Below are 20,704 nucleotides of genomic sequence, written 5' to 3' on the forward strand. Positions count from 1 at the left end.
CACAGCAATACATCTGATGAAATATTAATTGAGCTCCACAGACTGACAGTCTGCAGAGGAGCACTTGCCTGTAATTTGAACCACGAGTCCTGATCTTGCTGTAGCTCAGACCTGCCAAGAAGGCAATTATCTGGATGGTCTTGCCCAATCCCATTTCGTCTCCCAGAATTCCTCCTGCCTGCTGGCAGTGCAATTCCCACAGCCACCTAACACCTGTCTGCTGGTACCTACAACAACAAACACCAACAAGAAAAGAGAAAATGGCAAATGGTGGATAATACAGATCATAACAGAAAGTACTCATGAATTAATCATTTGGCTAGGTTCTAGTACCAGTCAGAGAAACATGCGGGATGTGTGTTTTACATGAGTATATTTATAAGGTCATACATTTTTGATCACCTAGGCATAAAATCACAAATTTTTCTTTACAAAACGTTAACACATTTCTAATTAAACTGATAGATGGGGTAATTACAGACTATTTCCTTTCTTTTCAACATTAGAAATAGCTTGCTAAACAAGCATAAACTTACTATTTTTTACTCACTTTCTGGGGGAAAAAATCCCAAACATTTTTCATAAAGTTCCATTAATTTTTCTACAAAAAAGAGGCACTAATGTTTATTTTTCAATCTGAATAGCATCAAAAAAGCTGGACAGAGAACACCACAACCTACAGCTTATACTGTTGAAAAGTCACTTGGTAATCATATTATCTTTTAATAGAAAAAACTAAATTTTAAGGCCATAAACAAGTCTGAATAATAGGGCTGCTCTCAAAATTAGGACATAACAGATGATTCTGTCATATTACTAGCAGATGCAAAAAAGAACAGTTTAAAGACTCAACAATACAAAAGGTCTTTTTAATATTTCAAAGCAGAAATTGATTCAGGGAGTTTACCATAGGTACAAAAAGATCATAGCTATTAAGATTTTAAATAAGGAATACGGGCCAAAGAGAAATAATTTAAACCACCCCCCGCCCCGCAAAAAGTAGAAGTTGATATTTTTCTTTCTCCATCAATGATATGTTTAATCTAAAACCTAAAAATAAAGTTAAAAAAAGAAAAATACAAAAAAATTTACCGAGAGTGGAAGAAACACTTAACAACAGGGAATGGTATGAAGATTATATCCCAAGTTACAAAATCTAAAGCAAATACCACTTGAATTAAAAGATGATGCGTTAGATGAGGTGGCTCATGCCTGTAAATCCCAACACTTTGGGAAGCCGAGGCTGGAGGATCACTTAAGCTCAGGAGTTCAAGACCAGCCTGGGCAACATAGTGAGGCCTCATCTCTACCAGAAAAAAAAAAAAAAAAAAATTAGCCTGGAGTGGTGGCACATGCCTGTGGTCCCAGCTACTTAGGAGGCTAAGGTGAGAGGACTGCTTGAGCCATGGAGGATGAGACTACAGTGAACCATGATTGCACCACCGGATTCCAAACTAGGCAACAGAGTGAGATCCCATCTCTAATAAATAAGTAAAAAGATGATGCAAGATAAAGGATTTTTTTTTCAAAGAAAACATCAAGGCTAATGGGCTACCCATTTTAAAAGAAGATGGTTTTGTTGTTTTGCTGCCCAAATATTTACTATCTGGTACTTGGTATGTCTACCTAAAATCTCATTTTGGACTTCAGCTCATTTAACTGGTTTTATTTAATCTCCTCTCGGTAAATATATCATAATTAACTTTCTCCCAGTATTTTGCAAAGCAATTCTAGAAGTCTGACTCTAGCTGTTCCATTATTACCTATTACATAATGAAAACTCTGAATGAGAATTTTGCTGCTTATTAAGTTTGCTAATTATAATACACACACTGGATATGCACCTTGGAGAAAAGGACTAAAAATCAAAACACGGTGAAGTCTAGTACAGATACAAGATCGTTCAATTTGGGAAGAAGGACAAATTCCAAAAATATGTGGTATATAATCAGAGAATAATGGCTACCACTTAAGGAGCCGGCTGCTGAGGAGGCACAGGCCAGGTGGTTTGGACACAGCCTCACAATCAACCTGCACAAAGGAGATTATCAGCACACTTTATCACTAGGAAACAAAAGCTCAGAATGCTTAAGTAACGTGCCAAAGGTCACATTGCTAGAAAAAAATGAGCAAGCCAGAGCTGAAATCCAGAACTGTACGTTTCCAAAGTGATTCTGGAAATGATCTAGACCAATAGCTGTCAGCCAGGGGTAATTTTTCTCCCTATGGGACATTTGGCAATGTCTAAAGACATTTTTGTTACAACTGGAGAAGTGCAATAGTAGAGGCCAGAGAAGCTGCTCAATATCTGATACTGCACAGGACAGTCCCCACAGCAACAAATTATTTAGCCCTAGACGTCAATTGTGTCAAGGTCGAGAAACCCTGATTTAGAACAAAAGTTGGTTCATGAACTGGCTATACTAGAATAATCTCAACTTTTGAAAAAGACATACTGCAAAAAGCTCTCCAAAAAAACTGATGTGCAATTAGTTTCCAGAATCACTGAATTCTAGTCAATTGACCTCTTTTTGCTGAGATACAGAACCACCATGGGACCAGCTCCTCCAGTCAGGGAACAAAATCTCCCAGAGATTATTCTAGTGTATTATTCCTACACCACACTGCCTCCATCCTACATGAGTCCAACAACTCTTTTTGCTTGGGGCTCATCAACTTAATTAAAGTGGGAGAGTATGGAGAGGAGCAATTGAGAAATTATTAAAGGAATGATAAATAGCCTAGGATCCCTGAGAGGGGATCTCTCAGAAGGAACTTGAGAGGGGGTTAAGACAACTAGATCCTGTGCGGCCCAGGAGAGGCAGTATACAATGTGCTGGATGTTTCCTCATCTACAAATCTAATCTTTGAGGGCTTTCAAACAGCATGTGAATGTGTTTACAAGAAGATGAACAGCACTAAGAAAACGACATTAAAAAAAAATCTTACTAGGCTGCATGTAAGTCGTATCTCGAGCAGGATCCCTAACAACTAGGGATAGTTACAAAGATAGCAAAGAGTGGCTCTTTCTTTCCACACAACACATGAAGGCCCTCAGATGGTATTTAAAGAAATTCACTTGCAGATTAAAAGCACTAGCCACACAGCTGGTAGATGGTATACATAGCTGGTATTGCGAGATGAGGAGTAAGCGGCCTGACTCAGGCTTCAGCTGTGCCACTAACTGACTTTGGTTTTACTGCTTTACCTTCGTAATAATAAACAGTGTAAACCAATTACATAGTTTAAATAAAAACATACTATAGAATCTAGTTTTCAAAATTTTTGAAAGGCATATAAAAATTACTTTTTAGGGACAGTTAAAGATTTTTGTAAATATACAACATAAAAAAATTTATTCTGCTATCCCTTGAGACTGAGGCATCACTATGTGACCACAGATAATTGGTGTGCACTGGCATTGCCACACTAACCCAAGATTGCATTTACTAGTGTGGCTGAAGTTAAGCTCAAAAGATTGAAGTTTGTCATTTGCTAAATTAGATAGAAAAATGTACTTGCTGGGCAAACTTTCAAAACAGAAATTTAAGTGTTAAACATTATCTTGCAGAAAATAGTACTTAAATGGCTAATTGTACCTTCTGACTCCCTTGTGTGCAACTCTATATCCTGTTAATTCAATTCCATAAAATGCAGTAAATACAGTAAAAAATATATCTACAGTTTAAAATTAAATTGGCCCCGCTAAAATGTAATCGTAAAAGAAAAATGAAGACTATCGATCCTGTTATTTTTTTTCATACAGCAAAAGAAAATGAACAGAAGTTTTATGACATTTACAAAACATTTAAAATCCTGTTTTTGCACAGATTAAAAAACACAATACTTTCCAGGAATGTGCAATTAAGACTAATTTTTAAAAAACAAATATTATTTATATTAACTACTATAAAGTTTTGTCAATACACTGAATCCTAAATACTTTTAGTAAGCAAAGTTTAGTTCTATTAATTGTGAAATATCTTTGCTAGAAAATCTGACATTTATACAAAAATGCAGACTCAACTTAATCCTTGAGGATATTTGCCAAATCACTTACTACACATACACAGAAGCATCCTGTCTTTTTTAAATGAATTTAATCTATAATTTGGGTATTCCTTTTGCTAGTACAACACTGATGGTATTTGGCTTGTTTCTTAATAAACAATCACTTTAGAGAAAACAAAAAGAGTTGCCAATAAATGTGGCCTTTATTTACCTTTCCATAGTTAATTTTCATTTGGGAGAAGCAATAAACAAAGCAACTACCTCTCTGCAAATATTACTACAGATTCGGATTTCAACTTCTGCATGGCTGTTCCTCTGTCCAGTTAAAGCAATCACATCAAGTCACTTCACATCTTCAGAGTTTGGCTTTCTATAATGTTTAGTGGGATAAAATAACTACTCTTCGCTCTCCACTTTCCCATGGAGAGAAAAATTAAAACTGTAATATAAGCTCTTTGAGAGAAAATATAAAGAGCATGCTGTTTTTAAGTAGACTTCTTCCACAAGTTTAGGGCATGGCTGACAACTGAATCTATAAAGGAGACTAAACTTAATCATCTCAAAGAAAGAACTTTGCATCCTGCTCCCAACTACAAATTGATTACACAAAAGAGACAGAAAGAAGCTATGTAATGGTTTAACTTCCTATATGCATCTAAGAAGGCTTCCTAAATTATCTTGTTAAGTAAATCCCACGAGTGATGAGACTGAAAATGTTCCTCAGTATTTACATTCATCACGGGAGACCAGCCAGCCCTTAGAGATGACATGCATGCATCTATCAGGCAGCATCCGGTCATCTCCAATGCTTGGCCACTGACACATGAAACCTGGCTTCAGATAGCAACTTAATCGTCCAGGTGTTGCCCATATCTTCTCTTTTGGCATTAGAATGACATCCTACATAAAATATTCAGATGCACATTTGGTCAGCTCAAAAATATTATACCCTCAGGTACAATATAAGAGACTCAAAACATCTCAAAAGTTTTTTATTCCCACATATAAGAAAAAAAAATCCTTCCCAATATTGATTTTAATATGCAACTCTTCCTATTAATCTGATTTAAGAAATTAGGAGTTTGGCACCTTAAAATTACTAAGAACAAAAAATTATTCAACATAGATGGCTTTTAAATGTGTTGCTTTTAGTCTGCTGAGACAGGTCCATATAGATTCATCAGTTTACAAACATACCCAATGTACACTTTAGTCAATTTATTATCATCCAATTTTAATGAACAGCACGTGGCTATAATTTCATTTGACAGTATCTGTTTTTGCAATAAATTGCTGCAAGTACCTTCAGGGCCCACAGGTAACTACTATGTAATTCCTAAAACGTTAATTTGTACATAATGGCTTGACAGCAAATAGAAAGGAAAGAACACATGGTACATACTTAAAAAGCTTTTTGAACAGAAAACCTGGCACTTTAAAACCTTCGTCAAATTCAGCATCGCTTTCCTCAGAATCGTCCTCCAGCTTCAGACGTTTCTCTTTGTCCTGCAGTCTCAGTTTATTCCATCTCCTACCATAAAAATAAAAACCGTATTTCCATTATTTTGATCACAAGATAGATTTAAAAAGATAGCTCCTGATAATGTACAAGAAAAAACAGGCAAATTAGAATGGTCTCTTAGGTTAATGCTGCCATTATTACCCAAAACATGGATATTCAAAAAGGAAAAACAATTCTTCTCTCCAGCCATCTCAATTCATTTCTTATGTAAATTATTACAGCTGCTCTAGAAATACTTCTTTAAGGTCTCTTTTCATTATCAAAACTACTTTCTCCTCTTCTGGCATACCCTAAGGGAAAATTTCTCTGCTAGTTCGTAATACATGAAATTAGTTCTAGAAAAGATTCAGTAAAAATTTCCATATAATTGAGTGTCTTCACAACAGCAATACTATGTAACAAAAAATAGATTTTATTTATAATTACTGTTTCTGTGCTAAAGATATGATAATCACAGCATAAAACAACAAAGTATCTTAAATATAAAGCAAAATTTGGGTCAAAAATCACTGAATCAGGTTCACATTACTGATTACTTAACTGGGGGAAGAGGCATCAGCAATATATAAGCACTGATAGTGCTACCACTCAAAAATATGTGTTCACTGAATAAAATCTAAGTTACAAATTTAGTAATATACTTTCAGATATAAAATAAGGCGAACAGATATAAAATAAGGCGAACACTTATATTTCACAAGGAAATATATTTCATCTAAATATCTGAAAGTCTTAGCAACACACCAAGGTTATGGAGAAGGTGCACCCATTTAACAAGACTAATTTTGCATTTATATAACTATAATGGACCCTAGTTGTCATGAGTGGGGAAAAAAAAAGCCTCAAATTCTATTCACTTTCAAAATAAAAAGATGACTTTTTTCATTTGGCATGGTGCAACTGATGCTCTGAATTTCACAAAATGGTGGAAATGGAATAAAACAATAATACAGAGAAATGCTTTCAAACTATAATAAAAAAAAACTCACAGGAAGTAAGAGCAGCAACACATATACAGCATTTATCTGCCACTGACTATGCAAGAGTAAGAGAGAATGTCTGAGGCAAGGCAAGGGAAAATGAAAGGATAATACTACACATGCTGCCTGGCCAGAGGTATGGTGTGTTGTCCATTACAAAACCAGCACAGAGCCCAATACTAGTATCTGAGTAGCTGCTGGTGGGCCTTAAAGCACATCCTCTGATAAACCCTTGCCTTGTTGAAAATTTCAACTCTTCAAGGTAACAAAAGGAAGGGCTAGCTAAAATTTACTTGTGATCAATAAGAACTGGTGATCTGAAATTGCACTGCACGGTAGTAAAGGACCTATAAATAAGATCAATGAAGTACTGTTGGTCATTTCCAGAGAAGAACAGCAAATGGAAGAGGCAGTACATGGCCAAGTCAAGGAAATAGCTATCATCTGACAATAGTTTAATAAGTGATACTCTTTATATAAAAACTTAATGTCCTTTTTGTGCTTAACTTCTAAAGGCAATCTCGTCTTCTCCACTGGTATTTTTTTTCCTTAAAAATTATCACCGTGCAATGGACAAAATGAAGTATCTCTAGGTGGTTGTGAGTCTTCTGGGTTTCATGTTATTTACAAATTTAGTTAAATGCAATGGTGTACAACAACCGTTCTTGACAGAGAGCAATTCTGTCCCTTCAACCCCACCCTGGGGTAATCTGACAATGCCTGGAGATATTCTTGGTTGTTACAACTGTGGAAGGAGTCGGGAGGATATACTACTACTGGCATCTTGCACGTGAGTCCAGGTATGCTGCTAAACATCCTACAGCACACAGGACAGCCCCCAAATCCCCCAGTAAAAAGTTATCAAGTCTCAAATGTCAATAATGTCAAAGCCAAGAAGCCCTGGCATATAGGTATCCCTTACTATCAAAACTTAGAAACTGAACAGATATACTTTCCTGATACACATATCTGAATTCTTGCTACTCACTCTGTAATTCAGCAATCGAGCAGTTTACATAATGAGAGAGTCCTCAGTATCAAAACTATGAACTCAGAGCCAAACTTCTGCATAACAAAGGATACTTGTATTTAGTAAACTTGTGGATAACATAAACCTTGGAAGAATCACAGCCACTTAAACATACTTCACTTTGCAATTTCTCCAAGATAATTTTACAGAAGGAGAAATAAAAACACCAGAATATATTGCCTTTAGAAGTCTGGCACAATAAGGTCATTAAATATTTTACATACAGGGTATCACTTTTTAAACTTCATTGATATATGATGACCATTTCCTTAGACTTAGCCAGTCGATCTTTGTGGCTGTTAAATTTCCCACCACATCACTCTGCATCGACAAGATTCAGCTTCCTCCCCCCCCCCCCCCAAAATATATAGGCATCTTGTCACCACAGAACTCAGCACCTAGGAAACCACATAAGCCACTACAGAAACGATTGTATTCTAGTGCCTTCCGCTTCATAAAGATGAAAAGGGCCAAACATTTATTCAGTTTGGCTAAAGGATGACTAAAAGTGGTGGGGAAAATCATTATTGCCTACAAGTATTTGTATCATTGTGAAGACAAATCGCCCCAGTAGAATTATACACATATCAAAGACAGAAAATACCATGGTTATAAAACCACACGCATACAGAGAGGCGAAGAGATTCTTCTGTTACATAAGCAATACTTCCTCATGTGACTTATAGCCAAAATAGACCTGACCATCTGATAAGGGTCCACTGAAGCAGCACAGCTGAAGGTGGGGCCGACAAGTATACCACAGCGCACTAGGGAAAGGGGGAGAACCAAGTTCATCTGCACATACACAGAAACATGCCTTCCCCATCCCAGATGCTGCCAAGAGACTTTAAGGTGCTCTCTTTAACATGTCTAACCAGCCTGTCCTGTAGTCTGGCAGGCTGAGCAGTCTGTCTGGCCAGCAGATGTAAAGGATTCTGTATACGAACACACTGGGTTTGACATATGCAGAAGTGCAGGCCCAGGCACAAAAGTCTGAGCTCAGACTGGCTGTAGTCAAATCCTGGTGCCATTTACTAGCTCATGAACCCTCAGCAAGTAACTTAACTTCGTCAGCATCTAAGTTTCCTCCACTGTGAGATGGGGAGAACAGCAGCACCTACTTCACTGGGTTCTGGGAAGGATTAAATAAGGTGTCGCATATAAAGCACCTTAGCACAGAACCTAGATTAGGAAGTGCTTAATAAACTGATATAGTATTATATATAACCACACACATTTTCTGAAATCCTCACGACAACCCTGCAGCAGATACTATTATTATGTTCACTGAAAGAAGAGAAAACAGGTTACATATGTGGCCCAATACAATGTGCATATTGCAATGTACTCTGTTTAACAGAACTATCTGAACATGTATACCTGAACAGAAACTGTGATAGCTCATCAAATGGATGCTCAGTAAATTATTATGAATAATGTGTTCACCATAGGAGCAAAGACACCTACTCTTCAGATGGTACCTGTTGGAATATCTTAAGTTAAAAATTCTGTCACAAATTTGTAAAACCGCCATTAAGTATGGCAGTCCTTTACGTGATAGTAACAAAAATAGATACAGATTGACTTAAAATTGCGTAAGAATTAAGATCTGCGCCAAGTAAGCTGAAATCTTAAAAATTAGAAATGACCTCAAAATGTCTAAATTCTGTTATTTCAATAAGTAGACCAGTTAACTGAGAAAAAGCAGAAGGGAGCAGTAAATAGTCCAATATTTACCCTTTTAGAAAACAAATAACTTTTTCATGTTCTCCATTCTCTCATTTTAAAAAATCCACACACGTAATAGTCACAGCTGCAGCCACATAAAACGAAGTGGTGGGCATGGTGTTCACTGGCTGTGTTTCTAGCTCCTCACACAACTGCCAGATTCAGCCTGCTGTCAACTCCACTGGCAGCCAATTACAAGAGAAGCTGGGAACAAACATAAACCTAAAATTCCAGTCAGATGCAGACAGAGAAAACACTCCCTGGTTTCCCTACATTCATGCAGGAATGAGAATCTGGCCCAGGCTGTGAGGCCTGGGGCTGAGACTGCAATAATCATCTGTCAGAAGCAACTCAGACCCAGCACAACCAGTTGAACAATACTAGGAACAATGCTTCCTCCAGTTGTGACCTATTAGGGTACCTTGTCAATGGAACCCTGAAAGCTAGTTACTGTCATTTAATTTATTTTAGAAGAATTTTCAGCATTCTGAGGATGTTCAAAGTAAGTAAGTGGAAAGACACAGCTAGCTACCACTGTGCCATACCATGTATGCAGCCTCCTTATCTCTGTGCACCTGCATTCCTGTACTGTCCCCAAATCCTTCCCCTAACACACATATCCACACATTCAGCAGACCTTTCATACCCTCACTCACGCAGCACCTCCACTCATAGAAACCTCCCATGACCAGCCAGACTTAGGCGTCCTGTCTTCTAAGGGCCCTCCCAATCCCGTGACATCTTGAACACACCTGGGATCTCTACTACAGTGCCCATCAAGTGTAGCATACTGTGAAATCCATACCAGTGTCCTCCACTGGACTGGAAGCCACCTGGGGACAGACACTGTCTTAGACATTTTTATAGCACTAGAGACTGGTATAATGCCTCCTCATGGCAGGCAGTAAGTGCTGAATGAATGAATGAAGTTCATAATTGGGTTAGGGAAAAGGAAGACACAGACAGAGAAGCATGGCTTGAAAATGGTCAAAAGGGGTCATCCAGAAATGGGTTCTGGAGACTTTCTGTTCTATCTCATTTAGAGCCTACCTCTTGCTGCATTTCCTACTCCTTCTACCCATATGACTTTAAAGCACTGCTCCTAGCTCTGTCCACTGGATAAAAATGGTTAAGGTTCACTACAAAAAAATGAACCATAATGAGGGTGGCTGCAACATCAGAGAAGTTCTTAATTTAGAATCTTATAACAAAAAAAAAAGAGATAAGGAGAAGGAAAGCTCATTATTTTGAACAATAAAAAGGTAAATAAATAAAAAATTGTGTGATATAAGTCTGAGCTCCATTTTTTGGGTTCATCACCAGCAGGTGACGGTAAGGAGCCTGGTTTCTGCACGCCAGCTGACAGGAAGAACCAGGAGCCCTGAGTTTGGTCCCAAGCTTCCCCAGGACCAGGTGGGAAAGGCTGGGCAAAAGAAGCACCTTCTTATGAAAGAATTCTTATGACAGGAAAAAAGTCTAGCCTTAAACTGTATTTACATTATTAGGAAGGAAATAGTATTTTTGATGTTCCTACTTTCATTTGTTTCTTTAATATATACATGTAAAAGTCACAGCTGCACCCAAATAAAACAAAGTAAGTGTGTTGTTCATCTTATTTTTTTCTTTTTCTTTTTTTGAGACAAAATCTCACTCTGTCACCTCAGCTGGAGGGCAGTGGCGCGATCTCAGCTCACTGCAACTTCCACTTTCCAGATTCAAGCAATCCTTGTGCCTCAGCCTCCAGAGTAGCTAGGACTACAGGCGTGCACCACCATGTCCAGCTGATTTTTGTATTTTTTGGTGTAGATGGGGTTTTGCCATGTCGGCCAAGCTGGTCTCAAACTGACCTCAAGTGATCTGCCTGCCTTGCCTTCCAAAGTGCTAGGATTGCAGGCGTTAGCCAACATTTCCGACCCATCAAGGCATTTTCTAACTCCTAAAGCCCCTGTCGGGCTCCAGTGGTAGCCACTAGAGAACCCAGCAACAGACACAGATTTAAGATAATCACAGATAAGTGAAAACTAAACGTAGGCAAAATAGGTGCATTACAGGCCTTTAACTAGTAAGGGGAGGCCTGAACTGTAGAAAACATAATGTAACGTTATTGAATCTGCCTCCTCCACCACAAAATGAGCCAAATAATGACTTTTTATGAGGACTAAATGAAATAATGCATGCACATTATACTTTTGACTACATAAATTTCAGATGCTGTAACAGTTGGCAGATTACACAAAAAGACTGAGAAATTTTAATTAATTGCAGGTTAAATGGGAATAAAAAATAGCAAATGTCAAAACACCTATTGCAATCTTAGGCCAGCAGCAGCTCAGTTCAACCCCCAAGCATAGAAGACTGTCATGCTAGTTCACTCCATACTGGTCAGTCAAGATCGGCAGGACATTCCAGTCAGGACATCCTATCATCCAGGACAGCAAGGAGGCTGGAAATCAAGCCAAAAGAGAAGACACAGAAGAGGTACAAGAGAAGGATCTGGTACATCTACCTCAGAATACAACTGTGAGAAACCACATCACAATCTTGACCTAACTACACTTAGAACCAAGGGGCATGTTGCACGGTTTGTCCCCTAGACAGATGTCTAGTGCCCCCTAGTGTGTTCAAAGGAGAAATAATTATATTTCTTCCCAATGTTGATACCGTACTTATATTTTTATAGATATTTTATCATTAAGTGGGCCTTAAGCTTATTTTTAAAAATGTATAAAAGGTACCAAAAGCATAACATCAATAAAACAAAGTTTGTAACACTTAATGATTTTGCTATGCCTATGTTAGGTTGAACAGTCCTTATCCAAAATGCTTGGGACAAGAAGTGTTTTGGATTTTGGAATATTTGTGTGTATACACAATGAGATATGTTGGGATGGTACCCAAGACTAAACATGAATTCATTTATGTTTCATATTCATTCATTATGTTTCATAACTTATACACACAGATTGAAGGTAATATTATACAATATTTTGTGCATGAAACAAAGTTTTGACTGTGTTTTGACTGAGACCCAACATATGAGGTCAAATATGGAATTTTCCACTTGTGGCATCAGGTTGCTAAAACATTTTCAGATTTTGGATTTTCAGACTAGGGATGTCAACCTGTGGTATCAATTGTTAAACTGCCTTTACTCGTGAAAGGACACATTTTCATATCAGTATTTATATACCCTCCTTCATGGTTCTCACAGACCCTCATTTCAAGCATCTTACTGCCTTGGTGGAATCTCTGTCATAACTTTTAGCTAGTGGGCGTGTAACAAGAATAGCTAATATTTACTGAGTGCCTGATGTATGCCAAATATCTTACACATATCATCACCCATGAAGAAGGTACTGCTGTGATCCCCATCTTACCCCATCTTGTGAGTGGACAACACAAGACCTCAGAGCTATCCGGCAAGGCTCTGGCACTCACTCCATGGCCCGTGGTGTCTAACTCGTATGCTATATACTGCCTCCTTAAGGAAAGTCAGCTAGCTCTGGACAAGTTTTGTTTTGAGATTACACATATACACATATGTACATATTTTTTAATTGGGTCAGAAAACAGATAGTAATTATGACTGATAGTGATACTGGGCACTGGGCACTATTTTAAGTATTTCACATTTATTAATTCATTTAATCTTTACAACCTAATAAGGAAGATACTGTATGTGTGAGTCCATTTCCACACTGCTATAAAGAAATACCCGAGCACAGTTCGGCATGGCTGGGGAGGCCTCAGGAAACTTATAATCATGGTGGAAGGTGAAGGGCACCTTCTTCACAAGGTGGCAGGAAGAAGTGAGTGCAAGCACAGGAAAAACTCCCACTTTTAAAACCACAAGCTCTCATAAAAACTAACTGTCGTGAAAACAGCATGGGGGAAACTGCCCCCATTATCCAGTCACTTCCCATCAGGTTCCTCCCTTGACACATGGGGATTACAATTCAAGATGAGATTTGGGTGGGGACAGAAAGCCAAACCATATCAATACTATTGTTATTGTTATTCTCTCTCTCTCTCTCTTTTTTTTTTTTTTAACAGTTAAAGCAGACAGGGAGAAAGAAAGGAAGCTGTCCAAGATTACCAATGAGTTAAAGAAAAGATTCAAACCCAGATAATCAGGTTCTAGAGTCTATATTTCTATCTGTTACATAATACTGTCTTCAAAGAGTATTTTCCAAACTCCCTAGTACCACTCCTTTTCTCACAGTGCCAGAGGAAGGGTCCTCTTTAACTGCCACAGAACGAAAGCAATTGCACAAGAACAAACCAAATTCTAAAACTTCAAACCATATGTTGTCTTAAAAAAATATCAGGACTAAGGTTTAAAGAAGGGAAAGACTGCCTTCATTTTTGTACAATAACATGATTCCTTCCCCACCTTAATACTGTGCAAGGTAAGTCAAAACTCACTTTTCACTACACCCCTGCAAACTCTTCCAAGTAACAGTAAAATCAGTTTAGCACTTCTTCGAACTATATATAATCTAGGCTGAACAATCATGTAATATACATTTTATACTAAACAAATCAATGTACACAACTGCCCATACCAACACACAAAAAGGACAAAATACACATATTAATGGGAATTGTCAAATATTAGTAGCCCAAGATCATACTAATAAAACAAACATGCTGTCTCCACAACTTCAAGGAAGTCACCTATCGTGGTGCTCAAATTTCAAAACATATCTTATTGCTCTTCTGTAATATTTTTATGTTGCAAGGGTCACTGTACACAGAGCAGTTTAAATCTGCACTGTCTGTAAGGAAAAAGCTGTGTATCACACAGTTAAATCATTCTTAATAGAGTGACATTTCAACCTCAGGATCATTCTCTACCTATTGCAATATCCATTTAAGAAATCCAACAACAGAGGCACAATGAGTACAATTTGATTTTTAAAAATATACTCAGGCACCAAGCTGGGTATTTAATATAGTTTGCATTCTGCAGTATGATAGGCTTTCTATTTCAGACAGCTAAGAATCCCTTACAGATTAGTCTAATTTGCTAAATTGAGATACTTGGTGTTTTACTTTTCTTATCTGCCTTTTTATGGTCTATCTGGGTAAACTTAATTGGCACATCTGAGCAGATGAAATACCCTCAGTTAGGAGTGCAGATCTCATGGAGTAAATTAAGACTGATGCAGACAATTATGCCCAGAGCCAAAAATGAAAGGTGTGCAGAGCAGGAAGCAAAATTAGTCTTCATTTGTGTCTCAGCTTTGTTATTTAAAAGAAGCCAATGTGCTCTCTAAGAAAACATCTTTAACCCATTTATGTCTAAGGCTACAATTTTTTGATTTTTTGCATTAAATTCATATGTTACCTAGAAAAATTCAAGGAACAAAAATTTGAAGATAAAAAAATTTATTATGTTCCATTGTTATGTGACGTTCCAAAATTGGAACACTAGGCAAAACCACTGTACATAATGTATAAAATTATGTTTCTTGTCTCAGGAGGTGGTGACACCTGCTATTCAGTGTGATATTCAATGGAACACTTCACATGTAAGGCAACACCACATTTTTCACATCGAAAAGTGGTGTTCTTATGACATTCAGCACACCGCGTTTGCTTTCCCTGTTTGACTATCACATGATTTATGCCATCATAACGGGAGTCAATGTTACGCTTCTGAGGTCTTCCTTTTTGGCCAGGTTCTGGAGGATGACCATGGGTCTCCAGATAATGGCACACCACACGTCGACGAAACTCCAGAAAATCCACTGGTTTCTCATCATATGTTTTATGCAATTGCCAAGCATTTTGTAAGACCAATTCGAAACAGAACAAAAGAGGGCTTGAATACCATTTCTTTCCACGGATTGAGGCCCGATACTTATCAATGTTTTCATCAGCTCTGTCTACGCCTCCCATGAATTGGTTATACACTTTAATGATGTTTGGCTGCTGCACTTGGATCTTCTTTTTCAATTTCTGGGAATAACGACTGACAAGACACAGGGGATGGATACCAGCACCAGATGAGGCAACAGTGACAACACTGTTATCATTCCATCTGCAGACAATATTGCCTTTGCCATCAATTCGATAATCAAATGTGCCTCTTTCTTTTTTCTTTAAAGCTACATCTGATTCCAATGGAACTTTGTCAATGTGATCCTTTCTCACTGTACCTGTTGCCTGATGTCCCATTGAACTGAGCTTATCAAGAAGTGCAATACTGGTGAAAAAGTTATTGAATACAAAATGGTATTGTCCAGGGTGTGCCTCTGTAAGTGCCTCACTAAACTGAAGGACAAGTGACGCACCAACACCATATTCCTCATGTTTGGTATTTGGGTTTTTACCCTGATATGGCTGAAACCAGCAAATGTAGCCCAGACAGGTGGCACCACACCAAAACTTATAGCCAAACCGAATGGGCTTTCCCCGAATAAACTGTTTGCACCCATGACGACCAAAATAAGGAACCATGAATTCATCAAAGCTGAAATATGTTTCATTTGGAACAAATTTCATGCATCTCTCATTGAGTTTGCTTATGAGAGGTCGCAATTTGGAAAATTTGTCCACTGGATCCAAATTTGTATTGTCAGCAACATGCAAATTAGAAAATATAGTTTCAAATCGGTCACGTCTCATGGCAGCACTAACCAGTACATTATGCACATCTGTTCTTTGTTCCCAAAACATACGCCTTCTAGGAACTGAAACATAACCACTCAGAAAAATAATTCCCAGAAAACATTTGAATTCAGAGCTAGTCAAGCCAAGATGTACACCTTTACTGTGAGCATATAAGTTGGAGTACTTGACAATGAGTTCAATGACCTCGTCATCAAGAAAAAGTTCAAGAATTTCTGTGGGAGTTCTCATTTCGGTGAAGAAATCGTTTGGTGGTGCTGTAACTCTACCTGCTACAGGTTGTACAGTTAGGTCGGCTTTTTTCCATTTGCAAACAATTTTTGTCATTTTCCTCCTCCTTGATGGTGGAGGTTGCTGCACAGTAGACGTAGATGGAACTTCGTCAGGAGAGTCATCTTTAGGTGCGTATGAGGGATCATCTGAGTCAGACTCAGCATCAGAGCCATCTTGAATAAGATACGCAGCTGTGTGCAACAAAGAACCTGGCAGATTATTTATTGTTCCACCTTCTTCATCTCCTGATTCCTCATCAGAAACAGGTGCTGTAGCATTTTCAGGTGGTTGTATCACTATAGCACTTGCTTCTATGCTGTCATCTGTCTCTAAAAGGTCAGTTATTTCATGTAAACTTAGTGTTCGAGGCATCTTGGGACTAAAACGGAAAAAAGGTATTATTAGTCCTAGTGGTAGTGGTTTTGCCTAGTGTTCCAAAAATGGAACATGAAAAATGCCAAACCCATAACTAATGCAACAATAATACTTTCTGTATTTTCTTTTTACCGCACAATAGCATAACTAATAGAGAAGTTATTTTTTAAAAATTACTAGTACAGGATGTAGTGCAATAAAGTTATATGTACCTGTCTTTGGATACTTTCTCAAAAATGTTTCTGAAAACTCACATCACTTTTGACAAGCTCCCAGCATGCCAGTATCTGTAGCAGTAACTAACTCTGTGTACCACGTGATAACATGCACCCTCAGGAGGTAGACATGTGTGAAAAATCAGACCTTGGCAATGACACTGAGCAGTAGGGTATAAGTAACTCCCACACTCTTAGCATTCCAATAATGGAACACTAGGCATAAATAGGTTTTAAGAGTGTAACTTTTTCTTTCAACTTACAGATTCCTAAAAAAAAAAAAAAAAGAACATAGGCACCTTTCTTTCTTTCTTTTTTTTTCCTCCCAGGCTCAAGTGATCCACCCGCCTCAGTCTTGTGGGTAGCTGGGACTACAGGCGCACACCACCACACCCAGGTAACTTTTTCTACTTTTTGTAGAGGTGGGGTTTCACCATGTTGCTCAGGCTGGTCTCGAACTCTTGAGCTCAAGCAATCCTCCTGCCTTAGCCTCCAAAAGTGATGGGTTTACTGGTATGAGCCATTGTGCCCGGCCAGGCTTATTTCTTGAGAAAAATGACCTCTCAGAGAAGTTAAGAACATTCTTAAAATCATGATATTTAGGTTTCTGGGTAAAATCTTAAACTTTTACTAAACTCAGATTTTGGGAGAGTTTTGTTTTTTCTCCTTAATTTGGGCTTCAAAAAAAGGCACGATCAAGTCAACCTCCATATTGTCAGTTGGCCTTTGCTGAAGCACAGCCTAAAATTGCTAAATCCTCATTGGGTACAAACCAGGATCCAAATTAAGGACAGACAGGACAATCCCAGTGCAAACAGGTGCTAGACAGAAGAGCTTCTTGGAAGACAATAAAATGGAAACAGGCTGGGAGGGTGGTGGTTCTCAGGGCACTGCCTTTAGAAGCATTTCAGGATAGGAATGGGACAATGGGGTGGAGTTGGCCCCCATCAAATGGAGGGAGAAACCAGGCACTGAAGCAATGCTTGTCCGAGTCTGCTGCAGCAAACCAAGCTGTGAGATCACTCTCATGTGTCCCAAACCACCTTCGGACCCCTTCTCCTTCTCAAGCCCTTCCACTGACTGCTACCTTGAGCAAATGACTTCATCTCTCTGGGCTCAAAGTCCTATCTCCCGGGTAGCTGTAAGGATTAAACAAATTAACCTATGTAACAAGAAGAACCACAGGAACCACTAAGAGGTACGCATTCAAACATGTCAGCCATCATTGTTCTTGTGCACCACCCCTGTCCCCGCCCCCAACCCCACTTAATGCCACCCTTGCTCAGGCCCTCAAGGCCTCAACGTTCCAAATCCACAAGACTCTCTTCGTAACAGTCATCCTACTTGGCTTGACCCCTCAGCATCTGAAATGCTGAGAGCTCCCTCCTCAGAACAGTGGATGTGCACAACCCAACCCTCCCAAGCCAGGATCCAATGGGGCCCTGGCCACAGAGGCCCAGTGCTCAGGGGAAGGACAATGAAGAGTATTATCTTCACAGAAGATTACGTCTCACAGACTATTAGAAGACATTCTGTAAGATTTACATAATCAATGGAATCTTTATCAGCCCTTTACATCTCAAAGTTACTCATACAAAAAAGGTAAAAAATAGGGCACGAGAAAAACCTTTAGGATCAAAACTGTATTAAAAACCAATTATATCAACAGACATCAAGACTACAGATTCAGGTTACATGAGACCATGAAGTAAATTCGATCCCCATCCACACCATACTTGCCAGGTCTTCCATACTCCTGAGCCATCTCCCCATATCCTCATCCAATTCCCAGATCACAGGCTTAGGTTTTTGGTTTGGTTTCCAGTCCAATGGAGGTGGGGGCAGCTATGTGTTGATTCTTGGCACCACCCTGTGGTCATACCTAAATATTGCACCTTCTACTCAATCCCACAAAGGGAAGGAAACACAAGTATGTAGAGGGCCCAGCCAACTTAAAATCTCAGCTCTACTTCACAGTAAGACTGTGGGCAAACCAATTAACTGAGGGGCCATGATTATAACCATGTAAACATGTGTATTCACAGAACCAAAGACTGGAATGACATGTAGAAAATAAAAACATAAAAAATAGAGGTCATTTTTTCATCTTATTATCATCATACTTTTACAATAAAAAACAGGGACTCATCAGAAGTGCTGAAAGGCGGTGAGGGAGCCTTCAAACCATTCAGAGGAACCAACTCAAATCCACTTCAGGCTGTGCGTTGAGCAGCTTAGCCCAATGCACCAGGTCATCTGAGGAGACTCAGGCACCGCCTACTGAAGAGTCCATTTCTGAACTCCCGACTGTGTTTCCCTGATCGGGGTGGGCACAGGTTGGGGATATATCCCAGAGGCAATTATTTGCTGAGTGTGGCCCAAAGTAGAGAAAAAAGCATTACATTCTCAAGCCTCAACATCCTTACCAACAATGCTTTCCAACTGCCTCAAAGCTCTCCTAAATGAGAATACAGTTATTTCTGAACAAGGGCCTGTGGACCATGAAGAATGTCACCAAGCTCCCCTCAGAGTCAGCAGGAGCTCAGCCAAAGCACAAGTGCAGTGCCCAGCTCCTCCTGCCCCGCACCTGCTGCCTCGGACTCCCCAGGTTGAGCCCAGGCCCCTACCCACTGAAAGTGTTTCCCATGTGATTCTGATACACACACCCCACAAGAACCAGATGATCTATGACATATAGCATTTAGCGAAGGCTCCCTGCCAGGCCCTCCCCTGTGTACATACAACTGTGCAGGGCACATAAAAGAGGATTTTTGAGAAACTGATATACAAACTGCATTAGCCAAAAGCTGCAGCCCCAAAAAGAAGAAATATGTAAGATTGACTTATTTCCATCCCTAGATCCCAAACCTGACAGTGATCAGAGCCACCTGGGAACATTTTTTAAAAGTCCTGCCCGGTGACCCCACGCTAGACTTCCTGAGTCAGCATCTCCAATGTTGAGGGCTCCCAGTGACACTGCATAATCAGTCTGTGGGTGAGGAAGCTTTGCTCTAGTCTGTGCTTATTGCCAAGAAAGTAGTCTGTGAGGGCAACAACTTAAATAATAACCGCTGGCAGATGAAAACAGAGTAAGAGCTTGGGGGAATGCGTTTAAGTCAAATAATAAATGCTAACCCTAGTCCTGGCAGCAAGAAGAGACAAAAACATATCTGGAAGTGCATCTTCTCACTCAGGATGCAACCCATCTATGCCCACAGCCTGACCAAGCAGCGCTGACCACTGCTGGAAAAAGAGGCAGGAGTCAGTGACATTTGTTTCCTGTGGCAAGGTTGGCAACTACCTAGCATGAATGTTGCTAGTTCCCCACTGTGCGTATGATAGACATCACTAAGGAACTGCACGCTCTTTCCCAGCCCACCCAAAAAGGGCCTCAGAGCCCCCTGAATAGACTACCACTCCCCAGAAAACAGAGCTGGCTGGAGAGTGAAGCCCACCCAGCCTCCCTGTCCTCAGCCTCTCTGCATATTGTGGCATCACACCAACCTCCAAGGCAATCCAAATGAGAACCCTGAGGAAATCATGTGCCTCCAAAGCGAAGCAAATTCCTTCCCTTCTCAATGATGCACCTGGAGTTTAGGGGCAAATGTGTAACGTTGTTAATTGGGATAAGGGCCATATTAATATATCTGAGCTACCCAACAAGACGAGGCCCTACACTGGATGAACTTCCTCCATAGTCTCTCCCAAATATCTCAATCTGAATTCATTATTCCCTTCACACTTGGTTAGGTTCTATTTGTGCCCAAGTCCATCAACAGACTGCAAATTTTTTGCCAGAAACCCTTGAAGCCAGTCCAAGGATGCAGACATGCATTCCTGACATGAAAGCAAAGATAAAGCTATGTGGGCTGACCTCGAATATGTCAACTGGCAAGTGAATCAACAACATGGAGGTAACAAGGACAAGTGCCCT

At 39.3% G+C, this 20,704-nt stretch overlaps 1 protein-coding gene across 8 annotated transcripts in view; it reads right to left on the reverse strand.

Moving 5' to 3' along the window:
- Positions 1 to 20,704, reverse strand: part of ERCC6 (ERCC excision repair 6, chromatin remodeling factor) — an 82,154-nt gene that overhangs the window by 43,521 nt on the left and 17,929 nt on the right. For 5 of the 8 annotated variants that reach the window (XR_004436806.1, XM_033210009.1, XM_033210008.1 and 2 more), the window contains 3 exons: positions 15,108 to 16,559; positions 5,414 to 5,542; positions 69 to 227 (listed from right to left, as the gene is read on the reverse strand). Coding sequence is in view for 7 of the 8 variants with exons in the window: in XM_033210009.1 (XP_033065900.1) it covers positions 69 to 227; positions 5,414 to 5,542; positions 15,108 to 16,559 (1,740 nt within the window). In the remaining variant the exon portion in view is untranslated. Of the gene's footprint in view, positions 1 to 68; positions 228 to 5,413; positions 5,543 to 14,554; positions 16,560 to 20,704 lie in introns of those variants that run through there. The other 3 variants (XM_033210012.1, XM_033210014.1, XM_033210015.1) reach the window with 3 other exon arrangements.

This window comes from Trachypithecus francoisi, unplaced genomic scaffold (genome assembly GCF_009764315.1).
Source record: "Trachypithecus francoisi isolate TF-2019V2 unplaced genomic scaffold, Tfra_2.0 Lachesis_group9, whole genome shotgun sequence".
Taxonomy (NCBI): Eukaryota; Metazoa; Chordata; class Mammalia; order Primates; family Cercopithecidae; genus Trachypithecus; species Trachypithecus francoisi.